Source organism: Fusarium mangiferae (genome assembly GCF_900044065.1).
Source record: "Fusarium mangiferae strain MRC7560 genome assembly, contig: FMAN_scaffold020, whole genome shotgun sequence".
Classification (NCBI taxonomy): Eukaryota; Fungi; Ascomycota; class Sordariomycetes; order Hypocreales; family Nectriaceae; genus Fusarium; species Fusarium mangiferae.
The window spans coordinates 389,369-407,470 of record NW_024573940.1 but is presented as its reverse complement, the minus strand read 5'-3'; the positions used below and the strand labels follow the sequence as shown (position 1 = coordinate 407,470).

The following is an 18,102-nucleotide window of genomic DNA, read 5'->3' as shown; positions in this document are numbered from 1 at the left end:
GCACTAACAGGCCTGCGGGGTCGACGCGGGGTCATGCACGTTATTGGAGTAGCTGCTGTTAGGCTAATAACGATGGGTACAGCCACCGCCCGGCTACACCTACACAACAGGCAACAGAATTCTGAGAGCTAAGCCTGGGGAGATCTACTCGGGCGGCGATTTTATGCAATCGCTGCAAGGCTGGGCGTAATGATCAACGCCAAGATGGGGCATCTGATTGAATGCGAAAATGGAAGGATTCTTGCCGTCCTTCTAGAAGGCCTTGGGCTATGCCTTGCATGTTCTAGCTTTGGGGCTGTGATGTCGCGGTGCATGCCTATCACGTCTGATTCTGGACCGTCGTGGATTGGGGGCCGATTTTGTACGAGGACCAACACAACACGTCAGCGATAAGAAATCAGGTCATTGGGATTTGACAATGACAATTACGTATCAGGCCCGTCGCTCGAAGTGTTGGCTGCAGGCGAGTCTACGTGCGCGATGCATCTCCTCAATTGGGAATGCGAAAATTACATGACGGCTCGCGATACCTGCGCAACGAGAAAATGATCTGATCTGCCGGGGAAATCAAGCCTCGGATCCGACAACGCAATTAACGGGTCAAAAGCACCAATCTTATAATCTGTGGCTGAATTGAGTGGCTTCTTACGAAACATTGCATTGCGTGTTGGCTACCGTCATCTCGGTGTTTTGGCGTAAGACGGGCTGTTCACCTCAAATATGCCGGGTCAAATCACCGATATCACTGTGTATTTAGACTCATTTCGCAAATAAAGTTATCAGATCAATTCTTGATCATTCATAACCCACTATTTCCATCCTTCACTAAAATGTCCACACTCAAAGTCCTCGTCGTAGGCGGAGGCATCGCCGGCCCCTCAGTGGCCCACTGGCTCTCCCGCACCGGCGCAGAAATCACCCTCATCGAGCGCTCCCCCAAACCCAGAACGAACGGCCAACAACTTGATCTTCGTCATCAAGGTGTAGCGGTCATGAAGAAGATGGGTATTGAGCCTGCGATTCGCGCTAAGCATGTTCATGAAGTTGGAACGCAGATGATTGACACGAATGGTCGGACAAAGGTGTTCTTCCCGACGATTGAGAGCGGGACTGGGCATCAGAGTGTCACGACCGAGTATGAGATTATGCGTGGTGATCTTGTAAATATTCTGTTGGGACTTACGCAGGGGAAGCAGAATGTGAAGCATCGTTTTGGAACAAGTGTTGCGAGCTTGACGCAGGATGATGAGAGTGATCCGATTGGAAAGGTTCATGTTGGGTTTGATGATGGTCAGAAGGATGACTTTGATCTCGTCGTCGCTGCTGATGGCACGGGTTCCAGGACACGACAGCTCATGCTCGGACCTGACGCTCCAGATCCACGACATTTCCTCGGTGGTTACATCGGCTTCTTCAGCGTCTTGTCGAAACCGCACGACACAAACCGCTTCACATTCTGCCATATGCCTGGCTCACGCTGGCTCGGCACAAGAAAGGACAGCCCGGACATGACGCGCGTGTACATGAACATACAGAGTCAGAACGAGGGTCTTGCAGCGGCGCAAAAGTCGGGAAAGCTGGATGATCTCAAGGCTGCATGGGCGGATGTTTTCGCAGATGGAAAGTGGGAGAGTGCTCGGTTCATGGATGCGCTGAAGAATTCACCAGAGGCAGATGATCTCTACTCCACGCCCTGCCAAGAAGTTCGACTGCCTCCAGGATCATGGTCCAAAGGCCGTGTCGTAGCTCTCGGCGATGCAGCGCATGCTCAGACTGCAAATGGCTTCGGAACAACATGGGCCATCATCGGATCGTATGTCCTCGCTGGCGAAGTAGCGACTCTGTATAAGCAAAATCCCAGCAGGGGAGTCGTGCAGGGCGTCAAGAGATATGAGGAGGTCTATCGGCCGATAGCGACATCTATGCAGGGCGACCAGAGCGCATTCGCTAGAGCGGTATTCGCGCCAAAGACGCAATTTGGGATTCAGGTGCTTCACACGCTGGGAAGAATGGCATCGTGGTTCAAGCTAGATCAAGGAATGGGCCTTGATTCAAAGATCGCAAACTGGAAACTTCCAGAATATCCTATACTGAACGCTGAGAAATGAAATGAGGGGTATCAATCAACAAAGCTGTATCATAGTTAGACACGCAATTCATCTCTTCTCAATGATTACAAAACTCACCTCAAGATGAGTCAAAACACACAGAGGTATATATACAACGAAAAGATCAAGGTATCAATATCACAGATCACAAGGAAAAGTTCATCATCGGACACTATTCTGCGACGACAGGGAACCTCTACCGCCAGACTCAGTCATGCTAGGTGTATGATGTTCACGCTCCTGCAGTCGCGAGATGGAGTTGACGTCTTTGGCGCCTGGTAAGCTGATTGCGTCGTAGTCCAGATAGGCGTACGCACGCTGTCCCTCAATGACCTCCTCGACGTCCCGAGGGCTGCGGGAGCGGCGGAGGGCGATGGAGTTGGTGTAGGTGTTTGAGGCGTGGCTGAGGCCGTTGGCGGGATAGGTGGTGTTGCCAGAGGATAAGCCTGGGATGAATTTGCGGAAGATGGGGCGGAGAAGAGCGAGACAGCCTGGAGTTGTTAGTGATGGTTAAAGGGAGAGCTGGGGGGAGGCTTACTGGTGAAGACGGCGAGGTGGACTTCGACGTTGGCCCAGACCATGGCGAGGGAGAAGTCGTAGGGGAATTCTCGTGAGTTGGAGGTGTATTTTTGGGCCTCGACGATCTGAAAGATGGAAGCAATACCGACCCTGACAGTGTAAGCGATTGATAGACTCATGAAGGAGTGAACTTACAATGAACCAAGACTGAAAATACCAATGACAGCAATCTTTTGCCCCAGTATCAACTTCATCCTCACAACCTCAAACAACGGCAAAGCCAGGATGATAAAATCCATCAAACAATGCGTCAAATCAGTCCCGAGATAATACTGCCCAATATTATTCATACACTTCCCATCAATCGACTTATCCCAGTACGCCTGCACAGGCATGCAGTGAAAGATGGTCATGAAGGTCCGGATGGTGATCCAGCATCCACAGCACACCATCAAGATAATGATGGGTACGCGTATGGATGAGAACTGGAAGATGCGACGGTAAAAAGTGAGCACAGACATTTTGCTGAGGAAGATTGACCATGAGTACAGGATCTCGCTGGCGAAGAGAATCTCGTGAGATTTCTCGAGGATGTGATCGATCTTGTCTTCAGGGAAGTGGCCGATTTTGCGACCCATGTAGTAACATGTAGTCCCTTGGTACGTTAATTAAAATGATGAGATGGAATAAAAGGGCATCACTCACACACGATGAGAAGAATTGCATAACCAAGAGCCACAAACTACACGAGAATAAGCATTTATTAATCACGTCTTAACTTAGGGTGAGGGCGTACCCAAGCTGCGATTGACAAGGCATCGTCATAACCAACGCCCATCTTAGTCATGCGCCGCGCCTTGATCCTCAGAACCAGCGCGAGCGCACTCGCGGGCACGGGGATGATGATGGCGGCCCAGACATTGGGAACCCGGCCCGTCATGATTGAAGCGACAGCAGCGAAGACACGCTGTTGGGAGTCATTGAATTGCGTAAAGCGAGAAACGAAGAGAGATGAGAGAGAGCTTTTGGCGGGGGGGAAGACGAGAGAATGGGGGAAAAAAAGAGGGGCGACGTAGGGAGCCTTTATGCCGAAGATACGAGCGGTAGGATTTGCCTTAGATTAGACTGCGCTGGTGCTGGTGCTGGGCTGGGTGATAGGGTGTCGGTGCTGGTAGGGGCCAAGCAATTAGCATTGCCACAACGTTGACAGGCCAAGCCGACACTCTGTGCAACCCTCCCCCAACACCAAAGCTGAAAAAGGGCGACAGCCACTGATAAATTACAGCGAGAAAATACGCCCCGTCAGCTTGGCTGTCGATAAAATGGCTGCCTTATTTTCAACCCTTGTCTGCATCACCCAAGCATTGGCTCAATGGGGGGGGAAAAGTCGCGCAGTCATCACGCCCACACACACCAAAGACTGGGCTTTGTTGGGCGAATCAACACGAGACACTGCGACGCTGATCAAGTGACCACCAAGATAAGGGTTCAATTGGCCCAAGCTGAGAAAAACGCAGTCGTCGTTATCTCTCAGGCCTGCCAGCGTAAAGATTAGGCTTTCTTTTTAGGATTTGGACACCTTCTTGATGGAGTTTAGTCTCATGTCGGTGAGATTTGTTCCACGAGCCTTCTTTTTGTTCCTTTTGGTGTTTTCGGTGTGTTTGCTCAAAGGGAAGGACTGGAATTTGGGAGGAATTGGGTTTTTTGGTACACGTCATAACGGCCGGGGGCCGTAGAGTAAGGTAGTGGATATTTTACCCCAGGTTTGAAGTCCCACTTGGGGCCAGCGTTAGCCGTTGCAATGTGCCGCCCGTTAAAATGAGGCTTTCTTTGTTGCGTTTGCTTATCGCAATTGAAAAGACGACAAAGTGGTGTGAACGAAAAGCACAGCACAACAGCCTCGTGAGGCAGGCTGCTGATGACTCATTTCAGTGCAAATTGTTTGCTTTTTCTGATAAAGAGAATAAAGGAATGGCATGCAGTATGGACCGTGCTGTGAGGCTTGGGGGAGCAAACTTGTTTATTGAGTGACGCTATGGTAATTACCGCGATAAGCTGTTCAAAACTGGTAAGCAATCCATTGACCAAGACCCCGGTCATCGTCTCGTTCCTCAGTAGGAATCGTTTCTGCACGGTCCATGATTTCCTGGCAACTGTTCCAAATCCTCCTTCTGTTCCTCAGCCCCGGCAGTTCTCCCCACCGTCGGGCCAACTCCCCCCGCAATTGCGTCCAATTAGTGCTCCTCCGGTCCAACAACCTAACCGGCGTAGTCTTGTAGCTCTGCTTCCGCCTCTCTTCAAGCTTAGCCGCCTTATTAACCAAGCTCTTGATCTTTGCTGCACTCTCTTCCGATCCATCATCGTCTTGACGACGAACTGAGATTTTGTGATTAATTTCATCCAGTCTCTGTCCGATTCTTCGCTGTTCAACTGCAGTTGTCGTGACGAAGAATGAGAGCGGGAGGGGCGTCCATGCTTCGTACAGCCAGGGGAGTTCGCGGAGGGTCAGCTGGTAGAAGAGCGATTGCGGGAGGTGCCGGAATGCTCGTGATGATAGGCGTAGGTTGGCGATGTCCCAGGAATCTAGCTGTAGTAGGATCTCGAGCTTGATCTCCTGCGGAAACTTGGAGAACATGTCTGTAGAGTTTAGGGCGGGCGGTGCCGCATCTGAGCAAATATCATCTGGACTATAGATATTCTGCACGGAATCGATAATGTCCTGCAACCCGGGGATGAAGCACGGATTCGCGGCCAGAAACTCGTCCCCGGCGTGATGCATCCATTGCATCTGCCTTGCTCTCTTCACAGCGGCATGTTCTGGTAGCCGCATCGATGGCGCCGCTCTTTCCTGTGCCCAACTCACTAGAGCCTTTACATTCACAAAACCATATCGATATATCGACGCTCGCTTGAATACCTCAAAGCATGTCGGATGGAATGGCATCGCCGGAACTCCATCACTGAGAAAGGTCGTCACTGTGTAGCGGACCTTGTTGCGCTCTGGGAAGAATTGCGGTGCATAGTATCCCCTGCGATTACACTTCACAGCATCCGCCAGGCCGCTGAGTACATGGCTGCCTTGTCTCTCAAAATCTTCAAGTTCGCCATCCTCTGGCTCCCATGATTCGTCGCGGAGTAGGAGGCATTGATATGTGTTGCACTCTCTCATCGCCTCGACTGAGATGCGGCCTCCGTGGTATGCACTGGTCGATCTGCAGTTCGGCCCAGAAATATGCTCAGAGCGGCTAGAGCCGAGATTTCTGGGGGAGAGCAAACTTGTCCCAGGTCCTGAGCCGCTTCTTGGGATGGAAGTGCAGTCTGGCTGGACACAGTTCTGGCTTCCGGGATATGCCCCGATGTCATCTCCTGCATGGCTGCTCCATGCTGCGGAGGGGTGTTCTCCATTTGTTCTGTGACGGCTGATGTGAAAGCTCACGCCGCAGATCATGCAGCGTGTATCTACTTCTTGGGTCGTGTATAATTCCAAGGACGGAAATGCACGTGGTGCTTCTGCGTGCTCATAGAAGCCCACGCTCCGCATCGCTTCGTTATTATCCTCGTCGCCGTCAACCCAGGTTATAGACATAGCTTCGTCCAGGTCTATCATGGTTGCTCGATGGTAGCTATCCCTAGATAGGCTCAGTTTAAAACGGATCGGTGGACTTTGGCTCGTTTGATGCTAGCGGAGGTAAAATGGGAATGGTTCAGAGAATTGTGGGTGCGGGGTTGAAACATGTCTCGAGGTTTTCTCCACCTGTCCAGTTTATGGCTGCTAGTGTATACATAACTTTTGCTGGTATCTTAGACGTAGTTTGATGTAGATGCTAACCGCGATGATCTTCGCTAACGAGCTCTTATCGATAAGGATGAGTCCTGGACGCGCGAGATGAACACGAAGTGACGTAGGCCCACTGAACGCGTTCCTGCGTCACTGTACAAGCAGCCAACAAAATTTGAGACATGGATGAATCCTTATTTTCAATTAAAATCGACTTTCAAAACAAGAACTTACCCAATGCCAGAGCCACGAGAGCAGAATGCACGACGCAAGCAATATCATTTCAGGCTCACTCCACTTAGATCAGACTAAGGGCAGCGCGACTGAGCCAGCAGCAGAAGCTGCTCGATAAAGTAGGCGTATGCAATCAGCGCATTGATCAAGCACTACCAAGTAAACACACAAAAGTCATGTATGACTGCCTAGTGAGACAGGAGGCCGATATGTTCGCGTAACTTCGTAAAGGCATGGCGAGGATCAATGGCCACCTAAGCAAGATAGGTACGGCCGAGTCGGACATGTATAAATGCAGATACACGCCCAAGAAGATAAAATATTTTCTATTCTGATATGCAAGATAGGGGACAGAACGCGAAGTTATGCCACAAGCTGCAGGAAATCTTTCTTTCTAGGCGAAAAGTCGGCCTAAATGGACACCTAACCTAGAGGCAGTGCGAGAGCAGTCAGATTTGTAATGGCGACCAAAAGACTGGGCTAAAGGGGCATCTGAAACACACAAATATCAATTCTATAGATGCTTAATAATACTCAAACAGCCTAGAGTTGACAGACCATGTTTCAGCTCAAACACTTGGAGAAGAAATTGGTTTTCAAGCAGGCCTACCGAAGGGTAAACAGTTTATTGTGACTGATGGCCCTGTAAGATTCGTGTTTCCAGGCGTAATAAACCCTGTCGGTTTGTCAGCGCGGCCGTTCACCTAATGACGTGGCACTTGGGTTTTCTCATTACTACTTATAAGAACGCCTAGGCGTTTTCTTCCCTCTGTTATTGTCTTACTCTAGAACCCAAGTAACTCACACCGGCATTCAGAATCACATGAAAATTTTCTCCTTATATAACTAGGAATACTCTTCCATGCCCTATGGAGATAAAAGATCTTCCGGAAGAGATTTTGGATCTTATAATCCACCAGCTGTCAAAGGGATACAGTCAGGACACGCGGGCTCACTTTCATAATGCCAATATAACCCCACAGACAGGCATCTACGTTCTGGACATGCACCGGACTCGTCTTGTTTGCCGCACGTGGAACCGGCTTATAACAAAACGCTTATTCAAAACCGTCACGCTCTGCTACAGCGTCGACGCGGCAGGCAGAAACTTCGAGTCTTGGAACAAGTTAGTGGCTTCGAAAGCTATTAGGGGCGCCGCCCAACGCGTTGTGATTCAAACATATTCAACCGATAACCACAAGAAGTGGAAGTTTTGGAGTGAGGAAGGCGAATGGCTTGCATTCACTTCCTCTATCAACGGAATTTCTGAGCTCGACCATCTGCAATCAGTTGAGGTGCGCTTCCCGAAGTCGTGCCCCGACTGGATGGATATCAGAGACTCTAATCTTGACTACAAGGCGCGAGAGGCACGCGAGGCTACTCTGAGGAGTGTCCTCAAGGCTCTGCGGGGACACGAAACACGCCAATCTCATCATGCCAGATCTGGCATATCTGCCATCCGGGAGCTGAAGCTCGAAAACCTTCCGAATAGTTCTCTTCCCTCCGAACTCACCGATGGTCTTTTCAAAGGCATCGAGCAATTGCATATTCTTATTTGCCACGAGCACGCCGAAATCGACCCAGGAAACACGATGACCGTGGAATTGAAAGAGCGAACTGAATTTGAGTCATACTTGCAATACTCGCTTCTGCCTCCTATCGCCGCCCAGCTGGTTGAACTAACTCTCAACGCCCATCGCGAATGGGGTCTCACGCTGGGGGTATTTGATGGCTCGAATCTGGATTTTCCGCAGCTCAAGACGTTATCCTTAAGTAATTATGTTATCGGCCACAATACGCTGTTTGACTGGGTCCTTAAACAAAAGACACTCAAATGCTTGCGACTTAATAGCTGTCATATAATCACCCATATGTGGATTCCATTGGGTTCTAAGGAACAATTAGGTATAAATACTGAAGCCTGGCAGAAAAAAAGCGGCGAGTCCTTCTTTGGCGAAGGCGAGTCCTTTATTTTTCACAAGAGGTGGGCAAACATCTTTGACAGCATTCGTGAGGACCTTTCGGGACTCACTGAGTTCAGCCTCAGTTGGGAGACCAATGTGGAAGAATTCTTCCGCATGCTGGACCCTAAAGGTGGCAATGATGGTTGGGAATCACGCTACATGGCTTTCGATATGGGTTTACTCCCAAACCATTTCGTCCCTTTGCAACAATTCGGATGGTACCCCGACTTCGACGAAGAGGATCCAGAGATACCGCCTAATCTCCCTAAATTTGCAGATGAGAATGATCTTCGGGCACTAAAAGCTCTGGTAGGGGCCACTCAACAGCGACGGCAGAAGTAGTATCGGTATGGAGTGGGCTGGCAAGAATGGCCTACCCGGAAACAAGCTGCACTATAGCCCCCTTACACACGATGGACATTCCTATACAAACTCAAGTATCCCAAGGTAGTTCGGCACCTAGCGGGCTATATCACTATATCTACATATATATCACTCACTCACTACTCTCCTCTTATCCTACATCCCTACTATATGTGTATGTATATCCACTACAGTACTGTAAGTCGACCTCAAATAGATAGAACAGGTCAACCGATACAAGGAATTCAATTGGGCTCCTTAGTGTCTATACTTTAATGGTAGTACTTTTGCTGCAAAGATGGAACGTATTGTCATTGATATGACAGCAAGCCTGAACTCTGATTCCTATAGAACTCCTCTTGAAGATTCCAAGAGAAACATCTGTCAGAGAACAGCGGAGATTGGCTGCCTAACTCGTTATTGGAGTCTAGCCCTAGCCTTTAATAACTGTAGGCCCATAGATGTTGATGACAGTAATTCGCAAGAAGTAGCAACAAATTTCGAACATGGCGACTACCTCAACTCAGACGCGGCCTCCAAGCCGTAGTATGCATAAGCTGGGTGCCTAGAATCACCTCTGCCGTAATACCCGGTGTAGTCAGCGGTAGAAGCACCGTTAATCGTTGTTCCAGACAGCTGCATCCCGTCGCTGCGGTTTACAGGACGGGCGAGGCCTAATTCGGAGAGAAACCATGTGGATTGCAGCGTGTGCAGCTCACCAAAAGATAGAGCCGATTTGACCATATCACAAGAGGCCTTTGCGCTTTTGTCGTCTCCCATGCTGCTGTAGAATAAAAAGTTGAAACAAGCTTGGCATAATTGGAAGTCCATCAATGCTGAGGCGTATTGCGCGTTGTAAGCACTATCTACTTGCAGCGCTGCATGGACATGAATGCCCTTTATCAAGAACTGCCATCTTTCCAGCAATGACTTGATGTACTCCAGTTCCATGTCCTGGTCGAATTGCAACCCTTGTTTCTTCAGAGAACAAAGCCGCTTTAATCGGTTGATGATTTCGTTCGTCATCAGCTGCGCATCATCCAGACTGTTAAACTTTGATGGTGTCACAAACCCCAAGACCATAGGGCGACTAGGTTCTGTAGAATCACTGCTAAAGAGCAGAGGCAAGATTCTGATCCGTCGGAATATGGGATCCAGGTGCTCCCGAGCCCATAGGCTGTTGCAATGTTCCAGGATGGCGAGACCGTTGGTACAATGCCATATAGCTATTCTGTAGTTCGATCGCAGAAGTTCTATGCAGGTGAACGAAACACACCCTACCAGTGCCAAGACATCGCTCTGCGTGGTTTTGAGCTCTCGGATTGCGGCGTTATAATGCCGCAATGCAAGGTTGGGCGGAGCTGGCGATATCCTTTGGACCTCCCTATTCTCGTAGAGAGAGCTGATCGCCAGCAGTGAATGCTTCACTACCGGCTCCGACTCACTGAGCTGCATCACCAGGTGCGTCCAGAAATAGGGGTTTTTTGGGCCCAGTAGGCATGGGGCGGCTACTTCGCAAAAGTACTGTAGTCCCCTCTGTTCTTCCGTCGTCGTCCCCGAGCGCTTATAGATCACAGTCAGATGAGTCGCCGGAGTGGCCTGACCCCAAGGTGAATAACCGTCGCAAATGCGGCCAGTGCTTGTGCAACGTTGGCAAGAGGGTTTCGTTTCGTCGCATTTGATCTTGCGGACCCTAAGCGTTGCCAAGTTAGAGCATGCAACTGTGCGTTCTGGGAGATACCTACTTGCAGGTGATGCACCCTGTCCTGACCTTCTTAGAGCCTTTTCGTGCCATTTTGCAATCGTGGCTTTTGCTTGTGTGTCAGAGTCCGAAGGGGCCTATGACAGTAACATTTAAAATTTTCGAGCCCACCTTGTTAAGAGGAGATGTGATGATTCTATGACCGGGATTGATCGAAGGGGCACAAATCGCGGAGTGAATCCAGACCGCAACTGTTTTTTAAGATTGCCTAGATTGTCTGAGCTGAAGCTCAAAAGTCATTTAAGCGTAAAGAGACTGACAGGGGGGTAGTTTATTTCTCAAGTCCGAGCCTGAGTCCGAGCCCGCCAATCAAATATCGTGTCTGGAAATTATTGGATACGCGCAGCTACAACGGGGTGAGCGTAAGCTCTATCCTGTATCTGGTACTGGGACATCCACTGAGAGCTTACACCCTGGTTATCAATAGGAGCGAGGCAATGTGTTGATCCTGAATTGCCTGACCACTTGGCCACTGCTGATTCAAGCATAAGGTCTGTGGGATTATTGCATGCAGGTCGAGGTTTAAAGAGAAGTGCACATGCTCGTTCAACAGCAAACACCCCATCTTCCATCTTCTGTCTCTCTTTCTGTCTCTTGCACACTTTTCACTCACTCTTTCCTGTTCCTTTTCTATCAAACTCAAGGCTGTCCTCATGGCCGAGTTTCGCAAAGTCGATATGCTGACACCACAACCGCATGACATGATACACGCTGCAAGCAACCCTACAGAAACCTCTGCTAGATACGATGGCTACAATACGGGCATGAAAGACTTGGGTCGACCCGATCTGAAAGAGAAGTCAGCTCAGCCCAGCTTCAACATCGTCGAGACCCCTATGCGATCTGCAACAACATTTTTTGTTCCGCCGCAGCAACAGCGCGACCGAAGATGGTGGCAAAGAATCGGCCGCCCTGGAATACTTATCCTTACCGTTGGTACGGGTGCCATTCTCTTTTGTACCGCACTCCTTGTCTTTCTCTGGGACGGCGCCGAAAGAGCAAGGAGCGGCCATCATCGGGCTCAATTTTGGGACGACATCGTTTTTGGTGGCTGGACAACACAGCTTGTTACTATCTGTTCTGCTGGCATTCGAGTGTCGATAGGTTTTCAGATTGGTCTTGCTGCTGCAGCAATGGCAGCTGTTATCCTCGAGACCTCAGGTAGTCGTTTCTGCGATACGGCGATGCTATCTATCCAGAGAGCGTCGAGCTCCAGCGCCGGCCCGTTGGATCTTCTTCCTACAGCTTGGCGACACTGTCTTGCAGGGCGCATCTCCGGATTTCTTTATCTCCCTGTCCTTGCCTTAACGGTCGCTATCGCGTTGATCTCAATTCTCACTTCGACTATACTTCTCTTCGACCTCGATGAAGGCCAGATCTCGGCTCCTATTACAACCTCTATCAAAGCTATTGGTTTTGACACCGCAGATAGCTCTCCTTATAGCAGTATCGCTTATTGGAGATCTAGACCTCTAGCTCATTGGCGGTTTGCTGAGCATCGTCCTGCTGAGATGAAGACACCACTTCGCACAGACAACGCTGCGGATACAGGAGATATCTACCGGGCCATACTTCCATATGATAAAGCATCAGACAGAACCACTCTCGAGTATTATCACGGTCCTTCTGTCGTTATCAACCAGCGAACTGCTTGTTTCCCACCAACCTTCATCAATGCTTCAATTCAATGGGACGCGGGTGAGAGGAAAGGGGTCAGTGGTTTATATCTCAATGCAACATTTGTAGTCGAGAACCAGACTGACTTCCTTGGCAAAGAACTGAGCAAACCTGTACAGATATACTGCAGATTACACAACCTGTGGAATAGCACACAAACAGCCGTGCAATCGCCAACGGCTCTATGCAATGAGTTTGCGATGGTGGAGGTGTCCTCGAAAAATGTCACGATGAATCCGCTATCTGGTTGGTCGTATGGCTTCAGACATGTTACCCTTGTGACCTCTGGCGAAGTGCTGAATGGGCGTGCCGAGACAGGCATGGGTGCTGCGATCCCCCCTGACCTTCAAAAGCAGTTGGACAACCTGACATATCGGACAGACGGGCCTTGGACATTGGCTTACACAGCTGATGGGGCTGAAGTGTTAAACACCACCGTGTGCTACGTCAGCCAGAACCTACCTCATAAGTTCAATGTCACTATGACGGGGAAAGCTATCTCTTCGGAGCCTAGGTTTTTGACAGAATTGTCAAGCCTTACCCTTCTAAGGAACGAGACAGGTGTTCTCAGACAACTTGGCGTTGGCATCTCTCCGGACAATTCGACGGGTCGCGGTACCTTGGATCTCGAAGTCCACTCAGGGCCAGGCCTTTGGATGGAGCTGGATGGAAAAGCATCCATACAGTCTGCGTACTTCGAGCTTTGGGTCACACTGGTTGAATACTCCACTCTCGGTGGCTGGAGCCTTGCAGGCGAATTTGATGATACGTATAATGACATTACCACTACGGTCATTTGGGCGACACACCCAGAGCATGCAGCTATGTTCCAGAGAATCTTCCATGAGACAAGGAACCCAGCCCAAGCCTTGCAAGCAATTATGTTCCGCGTTTATCAAATGTTGTACTATGACTGGCTCCCTGTCTTTGAACCTACACACGAGGTCACAACGATCAACGCCCAGAATCGCGTCGTTCCGCAGCAATGGACTGGTCTCATTGTTACCATAGCCATCATTGGTATGCACTTTGTACTGACGGCTCTCACCTTGGTACTCTTCGCAAAGCGCACTGAATCTTCCCTCTTGGGTAACGCTTGGCAGGCAGTTTCGCAGCTGGTATCTTCCGAGACGCAGGACATAATTCGAGCAGCTGGCAGCGAAGGCATGAAAGATAGACAGGTCGAGGTATTGGCGAAGTCAGCGGGCAGAGACAAAGAGGCATATGCTTTGGCAAGTAGTGTTGATAATGGTAGGACTGAGTTGCGTGTGCGTTAGATATATAGCCCAGGTGGGAATGTCTATTTAATGCATTCTGTTTAGGTGTTTAATCTCGTGGACTTGATAGGGATTGTGGTTAGTTAATAGTCAGTATTTAAAAATAGCTATACTACTTCCAGGGTGAGCGCACATCGACAGGGGTCGAGGTCAGCAACCAACAACCAAGTTTCGCGACCACCAAAACGAAGATTGAACGCAACAATGCAAGCAATTCTCAAGGGCAAAAATGGCAAAAGATACATACAACAGCGGGGATTCGCTGGTCGTCACCGACCCAACTACTAATCCGCCGGTTAGTGGCTTGACTATGGGAGAGCGGACGGGATCCCGTATTTTCCACTACCTTTGGTCGTATGTGCTAGACTACAGCGGGCTTACGCGCTATAACAACACAGATTTGGTGGGCTCTCAAGCGCGATTCAGTGGGTCAGTCTGCTAATGTGCGGTCTCAGTCAAATTGGCAGCTTGAACATTGACATGGACACTCATAGTCTGTGATTCCTATTGAAAGATGAAATGTATTTCTTGTCTTATAATATCTAACCTTTTCGGCTAAAGTGACTCTAATTCTCTGTAACTTCCGGTTACTGTTTGGTGCGCATTTGTTTTGCGTGACGCCGTGATGCCCAGTGTAGCTTAGTTTCGTCGACTTCATCCGCAATTCTAAGTCAGATTCCAATGCAACGAGTTAAGCAGAAACCTGCATTGAGTGCAGTCAATTATTTAAACATTAATTCAATTCAACGATATTTCAGCTGGGAAGATTTTATTTGCTTTCTCTCCTCGTCGACCCTTTATTAACGCAATACGCATCTGCCAGTAAATGAATATCTACCCTACAGGGTTGGTGATAGACGTGATGCTCAGCGATATTGTCCACGACCGCTATCTTAAACCGCACTAGCGCCCCAGCCCCTCTGACGAGCTTTCAGCAATCATCTTTCGCAGACATTCATCGCTGAGTGAAATCTCTGTTCTCCTCGACCCTTTGCAGTGTTTCTGTAGCAATAGAATTACCCACTAATTGGCAGCCTCATTTCTTTGCAGATTTCTCCTTCAATCGTGGTGCCATTTGCTCAAGTGGTCGCAATACCCACTGAACCCGGTCACTTTTCTCCAGTAGCGAAATGAGGCTGACAAAAAAAGTGGCTGGGCCAAAATCAGAGTTTTCAATCTGCCTCAGGCGCCAGTCCCCTAGCCCCACTGTACCTCTCTATAAAAAGCCGATCCTGCTCAGACCTTTGGGATTTTTTTCTTTTCTTCTTCATGTCGACAATACTTCAGTACGTCCCCCCCACCTACTATCACTCGCCCTTCCACCAAACGGACACTAACAACGTCTCCAGGAGAATCATTTCTATAGTATTCGACCTTCTCTTGGTTCCCTAAAAGAGCCACAGATCCCACCCTGGTTGATGAATGTATATCCTCGACACCCTAGAGTGAATACCTTTTGGTCCTCTCGCTCTGTCCGCAAGGATGGCGGTGGTTGCCTCGTGCAGCTGCTGTATAGAGATGGTTTGCTTGATGATCTCGACCCCAGCTGTGGTCTTGCCTTCGGGCGCGTGGCTGGGGTGGGTGTTGATGGACGTCTGACAGGCGTGTTTTCTTTTATTCTTTTCATTGCTTTCTGAGGCTTGTCCTCGGGAGTGAGGAAGATGGTCTGAGACCCGATAATTCGTATCGCAGTCTCGGCATCGTGATGTGATTGTGCCCCTTGTCTCACTCTGAGATCTGCCATCTTACTCCGTGGCTTATTTCTATTTTTGTTCAAGGAAGATTAAATGTAGCCCAATACTCACCGCGATATACTAGCTTAAAGCTCCTGTGGATATAGCGGTCCATCATCATGGCCACATCCCGTAACGTACTCTGAAGTTCCATTCGTAGACCATATTGTCTTTAGTCTCATCATCAATTGACGATGACTTCGACTCAAGCCTTGGATCACATCAGCGATTGGCGCATGGACGAGCATCTTGTGTATCTTAGCTGCTTGTAGGCCCGGCGTTTTCGCCCTGTCACTGCCTGGCATTGTTCACTGGTCGTGCCTTGTTGCCCAATACCTGAAGTTCTTTGTTGGCCTTTCACTCTCCGCTAGGTGGTAACATAGACTCACTATGCCGCTTTGTCTCTTGGTTCCTTGTTCAGAACCTGCGCTGTTCAAGCGACGCCCCATCACGCATGAGAATGACAAAGAGGGCAGTACTTAAACCTGCTGCAACAACTTCTACTCTCGATTCTTCCAATTACCAATTAATAACACCAAAAGCTATTATTACAACAATATCCACCATGTGTATCGTCAAATCTGCCCCAAGGACCTGCAGCAACTGCGAGGCCGAGGATCACGCGCTTACTGACACAGACCTATGCGAAGCCGTCAAGGAGGGCAAGGCCTGTCCGGGGGAGACGCCGATTGTGCTCAACAAGCCATGGCTGTGTCCAGCATGCCATGCCAATACAGCTCGTGGCACGTGCTACACGGAGCCATATGACTATCAACCAAAGACCCGACAAGAAGTCGCCAAGAAAGAGACTGGTTCCTTCGCGGATAAGGTCAAGAAGGTGTTTGGCAAGAAGTAGGACAAAATGCTTCTATATGTCAATCGCAAGTGAAGCAAATAAATATATTCTTCGTCGGTAAATGCCAAGCCTCTACGAGGCCTCCATTGCACGCCATGCACCTGTGAATCAAAACCAGTGTGACTTTTGATGTGTTCGGTAAGCTATAAGATTGATGAGCCCACTGAAGTGAAGCAGCGAGGATACGCGCGAGACTGCCGTGAACGTTGGTCCAAGTAAGGCGTATGATGTAAACACCATCTGTCAAGTCTATCAGTTGAACGTTAGTCCATAAGAGCTCGCTGCACTTCTGCTTCACTGAGAGTTCGCGTGGATGACAGAACCATTACTCAGAGTGCCTATGTAGAAAAAGTCACTGTCCAACATGAACAGCGAGTTTGACTTTGAGTCATTGTCGTGTGAAGTTTGAATGATTACTTTGTTTAGCCTATTCACTACCCATATCTGCACCTGTTCACATCGGTCACATCAGAAGCCCGACCAAAATTATTATATATAGTCCCGCTCCCGCTCTCCAACCAGCTCAACTCACTCCCGAGCTTTTCATCTAACCTTCAAGTCTTCAAGAACACCAAGTATCAGCTTCAATCATGTGCAAGGACGTGTATCGTCGCACCCTTTGCGGTGCCTGCGAGAAAGATCCCAACGTTCGAGATGTACTCACATTCGAGGGTATGGGAAGGGAGGAATGTGAAAGAGCCAAGAGAAAAGGAAGGCAGTGTTCACAGAAGATTAGAGAAGAGAGGGACGCTTCCTGCCAGGTATGCGGGGAGCACACGATGTATGGACTGTATGAAGTTGGACGATATTGGTAGGAAACCGTAGGCTGAGCACTCATGAAGTTGGAGGTTCACAGCGTGTTTCCTGCATAACTATACTAGCTTAGTTGAGCTTTTGAGAAGAGTGAAAAAGAATTGAATGTTCTGTACCAAAGTCCATAGAATAATCCCAACCAGAAGTTCGTTTGTGTATATGTAGATCATTTGATAATTTGCCAATATTTCAGAGATTATACCAAGGCTCAACCAGTTTCTATTCCATCCAGCCAACTTCTCTCCATGGTTTGCCTTAACATAGACAGATAATACCATGATCCCTATAGATCATCGATCTTGCCTTGTGTAGATGAGCCGGTGAACTTCGATCACGATGTTTGACAGTATCATCAAAGTGAATACGGCTTAAGCGTTAGCATTCGGGGCTCTGAGCCATCGTTACTGGACGACTTTGCTGAAAAAGGGAAGGAAGTCATAATAGTTGCAGCCGATCCTCGTATAGCGTCAAATATAACGTTGGAGACGGAAAGGCCGAATGTTTCGTGAAGTCTTGAAGGCATATGAATGCTTATTAGCTCGCGGCGGGCGTACAGCGGGGGATACTTGCGCTGGGGCTTAACAGGCTGCGAAAGAGGATCCTCTGGTGGTGTATCAGGAGAAAGACATGTTAGGCTCATGGCCTCTGTACTTGGAGTACGCGTGCATTGAAAGTGAGTGGTTTTGTTGATGTTGTTTTCAGTCATGATGGCAGCGCATGCGAGCAACAGGCGCAAACTAGCATCATAACCCGTCAAATCCCATCGCAGCTCACTTAATCTTATTAAATCTTGTCAAATATCATCACATTGAACTCGGTTTCATTATAGCTTACCTAATTTCTTCTTTACTTTTTAATATTATCTTGAGGCCAAGAAAGCTCAAAATCCTCTCCCCTCTTCTAATTATTCATTGCGCCTAGCAGCTCTGAACTTTCAGTGTCTCAGTTTCGTTACTTATGCTATATAGAAAGTTCTCATGGTGCGAATAGTGTTGAAGCTGAATTATTCCGTGCCACA

General features: G+C 48.9%; 9 protein-coding genes and 1 non-coding gene across 10 annotated transcripts; 5 read left to right on the top strand and 5 right to left on the bottom strand.

Moving 5' to 3' along the window:
- Positions 1 to 830: 830 nt before the first annotated feature.
- Positions 831 to 2,108, top strand: FMAN_14485 (related to 2-polyprenyl-6-methoxyphenol hydroxylase and related FAD-dependent oxidoreductases; the record flags this gene model as incomplete). The annotated part of the gene is made up of 1 exon (XM_041825188.1): positions 831 to 2,108. One exon carries the CDS (start codon positions 831 to 833, stop codon positions 2,106 to 2,108), a length of 1,278 nt encoding a protein of 425 aa, XP_041690594.1.
- A 162-nt stretch (positions 2,109 to 2,270) lies between these two features.
- FMAN_14484 (uncharacterized protein) lies at positions 2,271 to 3,567 on the bottom strand (the record flags this gene model as incomplete). Its single annotated transcript, XM_041825187.1, has 5 exons — positions 2,271 to 2,599; positions 2,647 to 2,777; positions 2,823 to 3,282; positions 3,333 to 3,369; positions 3,424 to 3,567. 5 exons carry the CDS (start codon positions 3,565 to 3,567, stop codon positions 2,271 to 2,273), a joined length of 1,101 nt encoding a protein of 366 aa, XP_041690593.1.
- Positions 3,568 to 4,686: 1,119 nt separating this feature from the next.
- FMAN_14483 (uncharacterized protein) lies at positions 4,687 to 6,234 on the bottom strand (the record flags this gene model as incomplete). Its single annotated transcript, XM_041825186.1, has 1 exon — positions 4,687 to 6,234. One exon carries the CDS (start codon positions 6,232 to 6,234, stop codon positions 4,687 to 4,689), a length of 1,548 nt encoding a protein of 515 aa, XP_041690592.1.
- A 1,274-nt stretch (positions 6,235 to 7,508) lies between these two features.
- On the top strand, positions 7,509 to 8,945 carry FMAN_14482 (uncharacterized protein; the record flags this gene model as incomplete). Its single annotated transcript, XM_041825185.1, has 1 exon — positions 7,509 to 8,945. One exon carries the CDS (start codon positions 7,509 to 7,511, stop codon positions 8,943 to 8,945), a length of 1,437 nt encoding a protein of 478 aa, XP_041690591.1.
- A 534-nt stretch (positions 8,946 to 9,479) lies between these two features.
- Positions 9,480 to 10,761, bottom strand: FMAN_14481 (uncharacterized protein; the record flags this gene model as incomplete). The annotated part of the gene is made up of 2 exons (XM_041825184.1): positions 9,480 to 10,659; positions 10,712 to 10,761. The coding sequence occupies 2 exons, from the start codon at positions 10,759 to 10,761 to the stop codon at positions 9,480 to 9,482; spliced, it is 1,230 nt and encodes a 409-aa protein (XP_041690590.1).
- Positions 10,762 to 11,429: 668 nt separating this feature from the next.
- FMAN_14480 (uncharacterized protein) lies at positions 11,430 to 13,682 on the top strand (the record flags this gene model as incomplete). Its single annotated transcript, XM_041825183.1, has 1 exon — positions 11,430 to 13,682. The coding sequence occupies one exon, from the start codon at positions 11,430 to 11,432 to the stop codon at positions 13,680 to 13,682; it is 2,253 nt and encodes a 750-aa protein (XP_041690589.1).
- A 240-nt stretch (positions 13,683 to 13,922) lies between these two features.
- On the bottom strand, positions 13,923 to 14,038 carry rrna52. The gene has a single exon (XR_005994045.1). It is a non-coding gene; the product is annotated as a ribosomal RNA (ribosomal RNA).
- A 774-nt stretch (positions 14,039 to 14,812) lies between these two features.
- Positions 14,813 to 15,319, top strand: FMAN_14479 (uncharacterized protein; the record flags this gene model as incomplete). Its single annotated transcript, XM_041825182.1, has 2 exons — positions 14,813 to 14,968; positions 15,032 to 15,319. The coding sequence occupies 2 exons, from the start codon at positions 14,813 to 14,815 to the stop codon at positions 15,317 to 15,319; spliced, it is 444 nt and encodes a 147-aa protein (XP_041690588.1).
- A 486-nt stretch (positions 15,320 to 15,805) lies between these two features.
- FMAN_14478 (uncharacterized protein) lies at positions 15,806 to 16,271 on the top strand (the record flags this gene model as incomplete). Its single annotated transcript, XM_041825181.1, has 2 exons — positions 15,806 to 15,890; positions 15,958 to 16,271. The coding sequence occupies 2 exons, from the start codon at positions 15,806 to 15,808 to the stop codon at positions 16,269 to 16,271; spliced, it is 399 nt and encodes a 132-aa protein (XP_041690587.1).
- A 1,165-nt stretch (positions 16,272 to 17,436) lies between these two features.
- On the bottom strand, positions 17,437 to 17,790 carry FMAN_14477 (uncharacterized protein; the record flags this gene model as incomplete). The annotated part of the gene is made up of 1 exon (XM_041825180.1): positions 17,437 to 17,790. The coding sequence occupies one exon, from the start codon at positions 17,788 to 17,790 to the stop codon at positions 17,437 to 17,439; it is 354 nt and encodes a 117-aa protein (XP_041690586.1).
- Between the last annotated feature and the right edge of the window lie 312 nt (positions 17,791 to 18,102).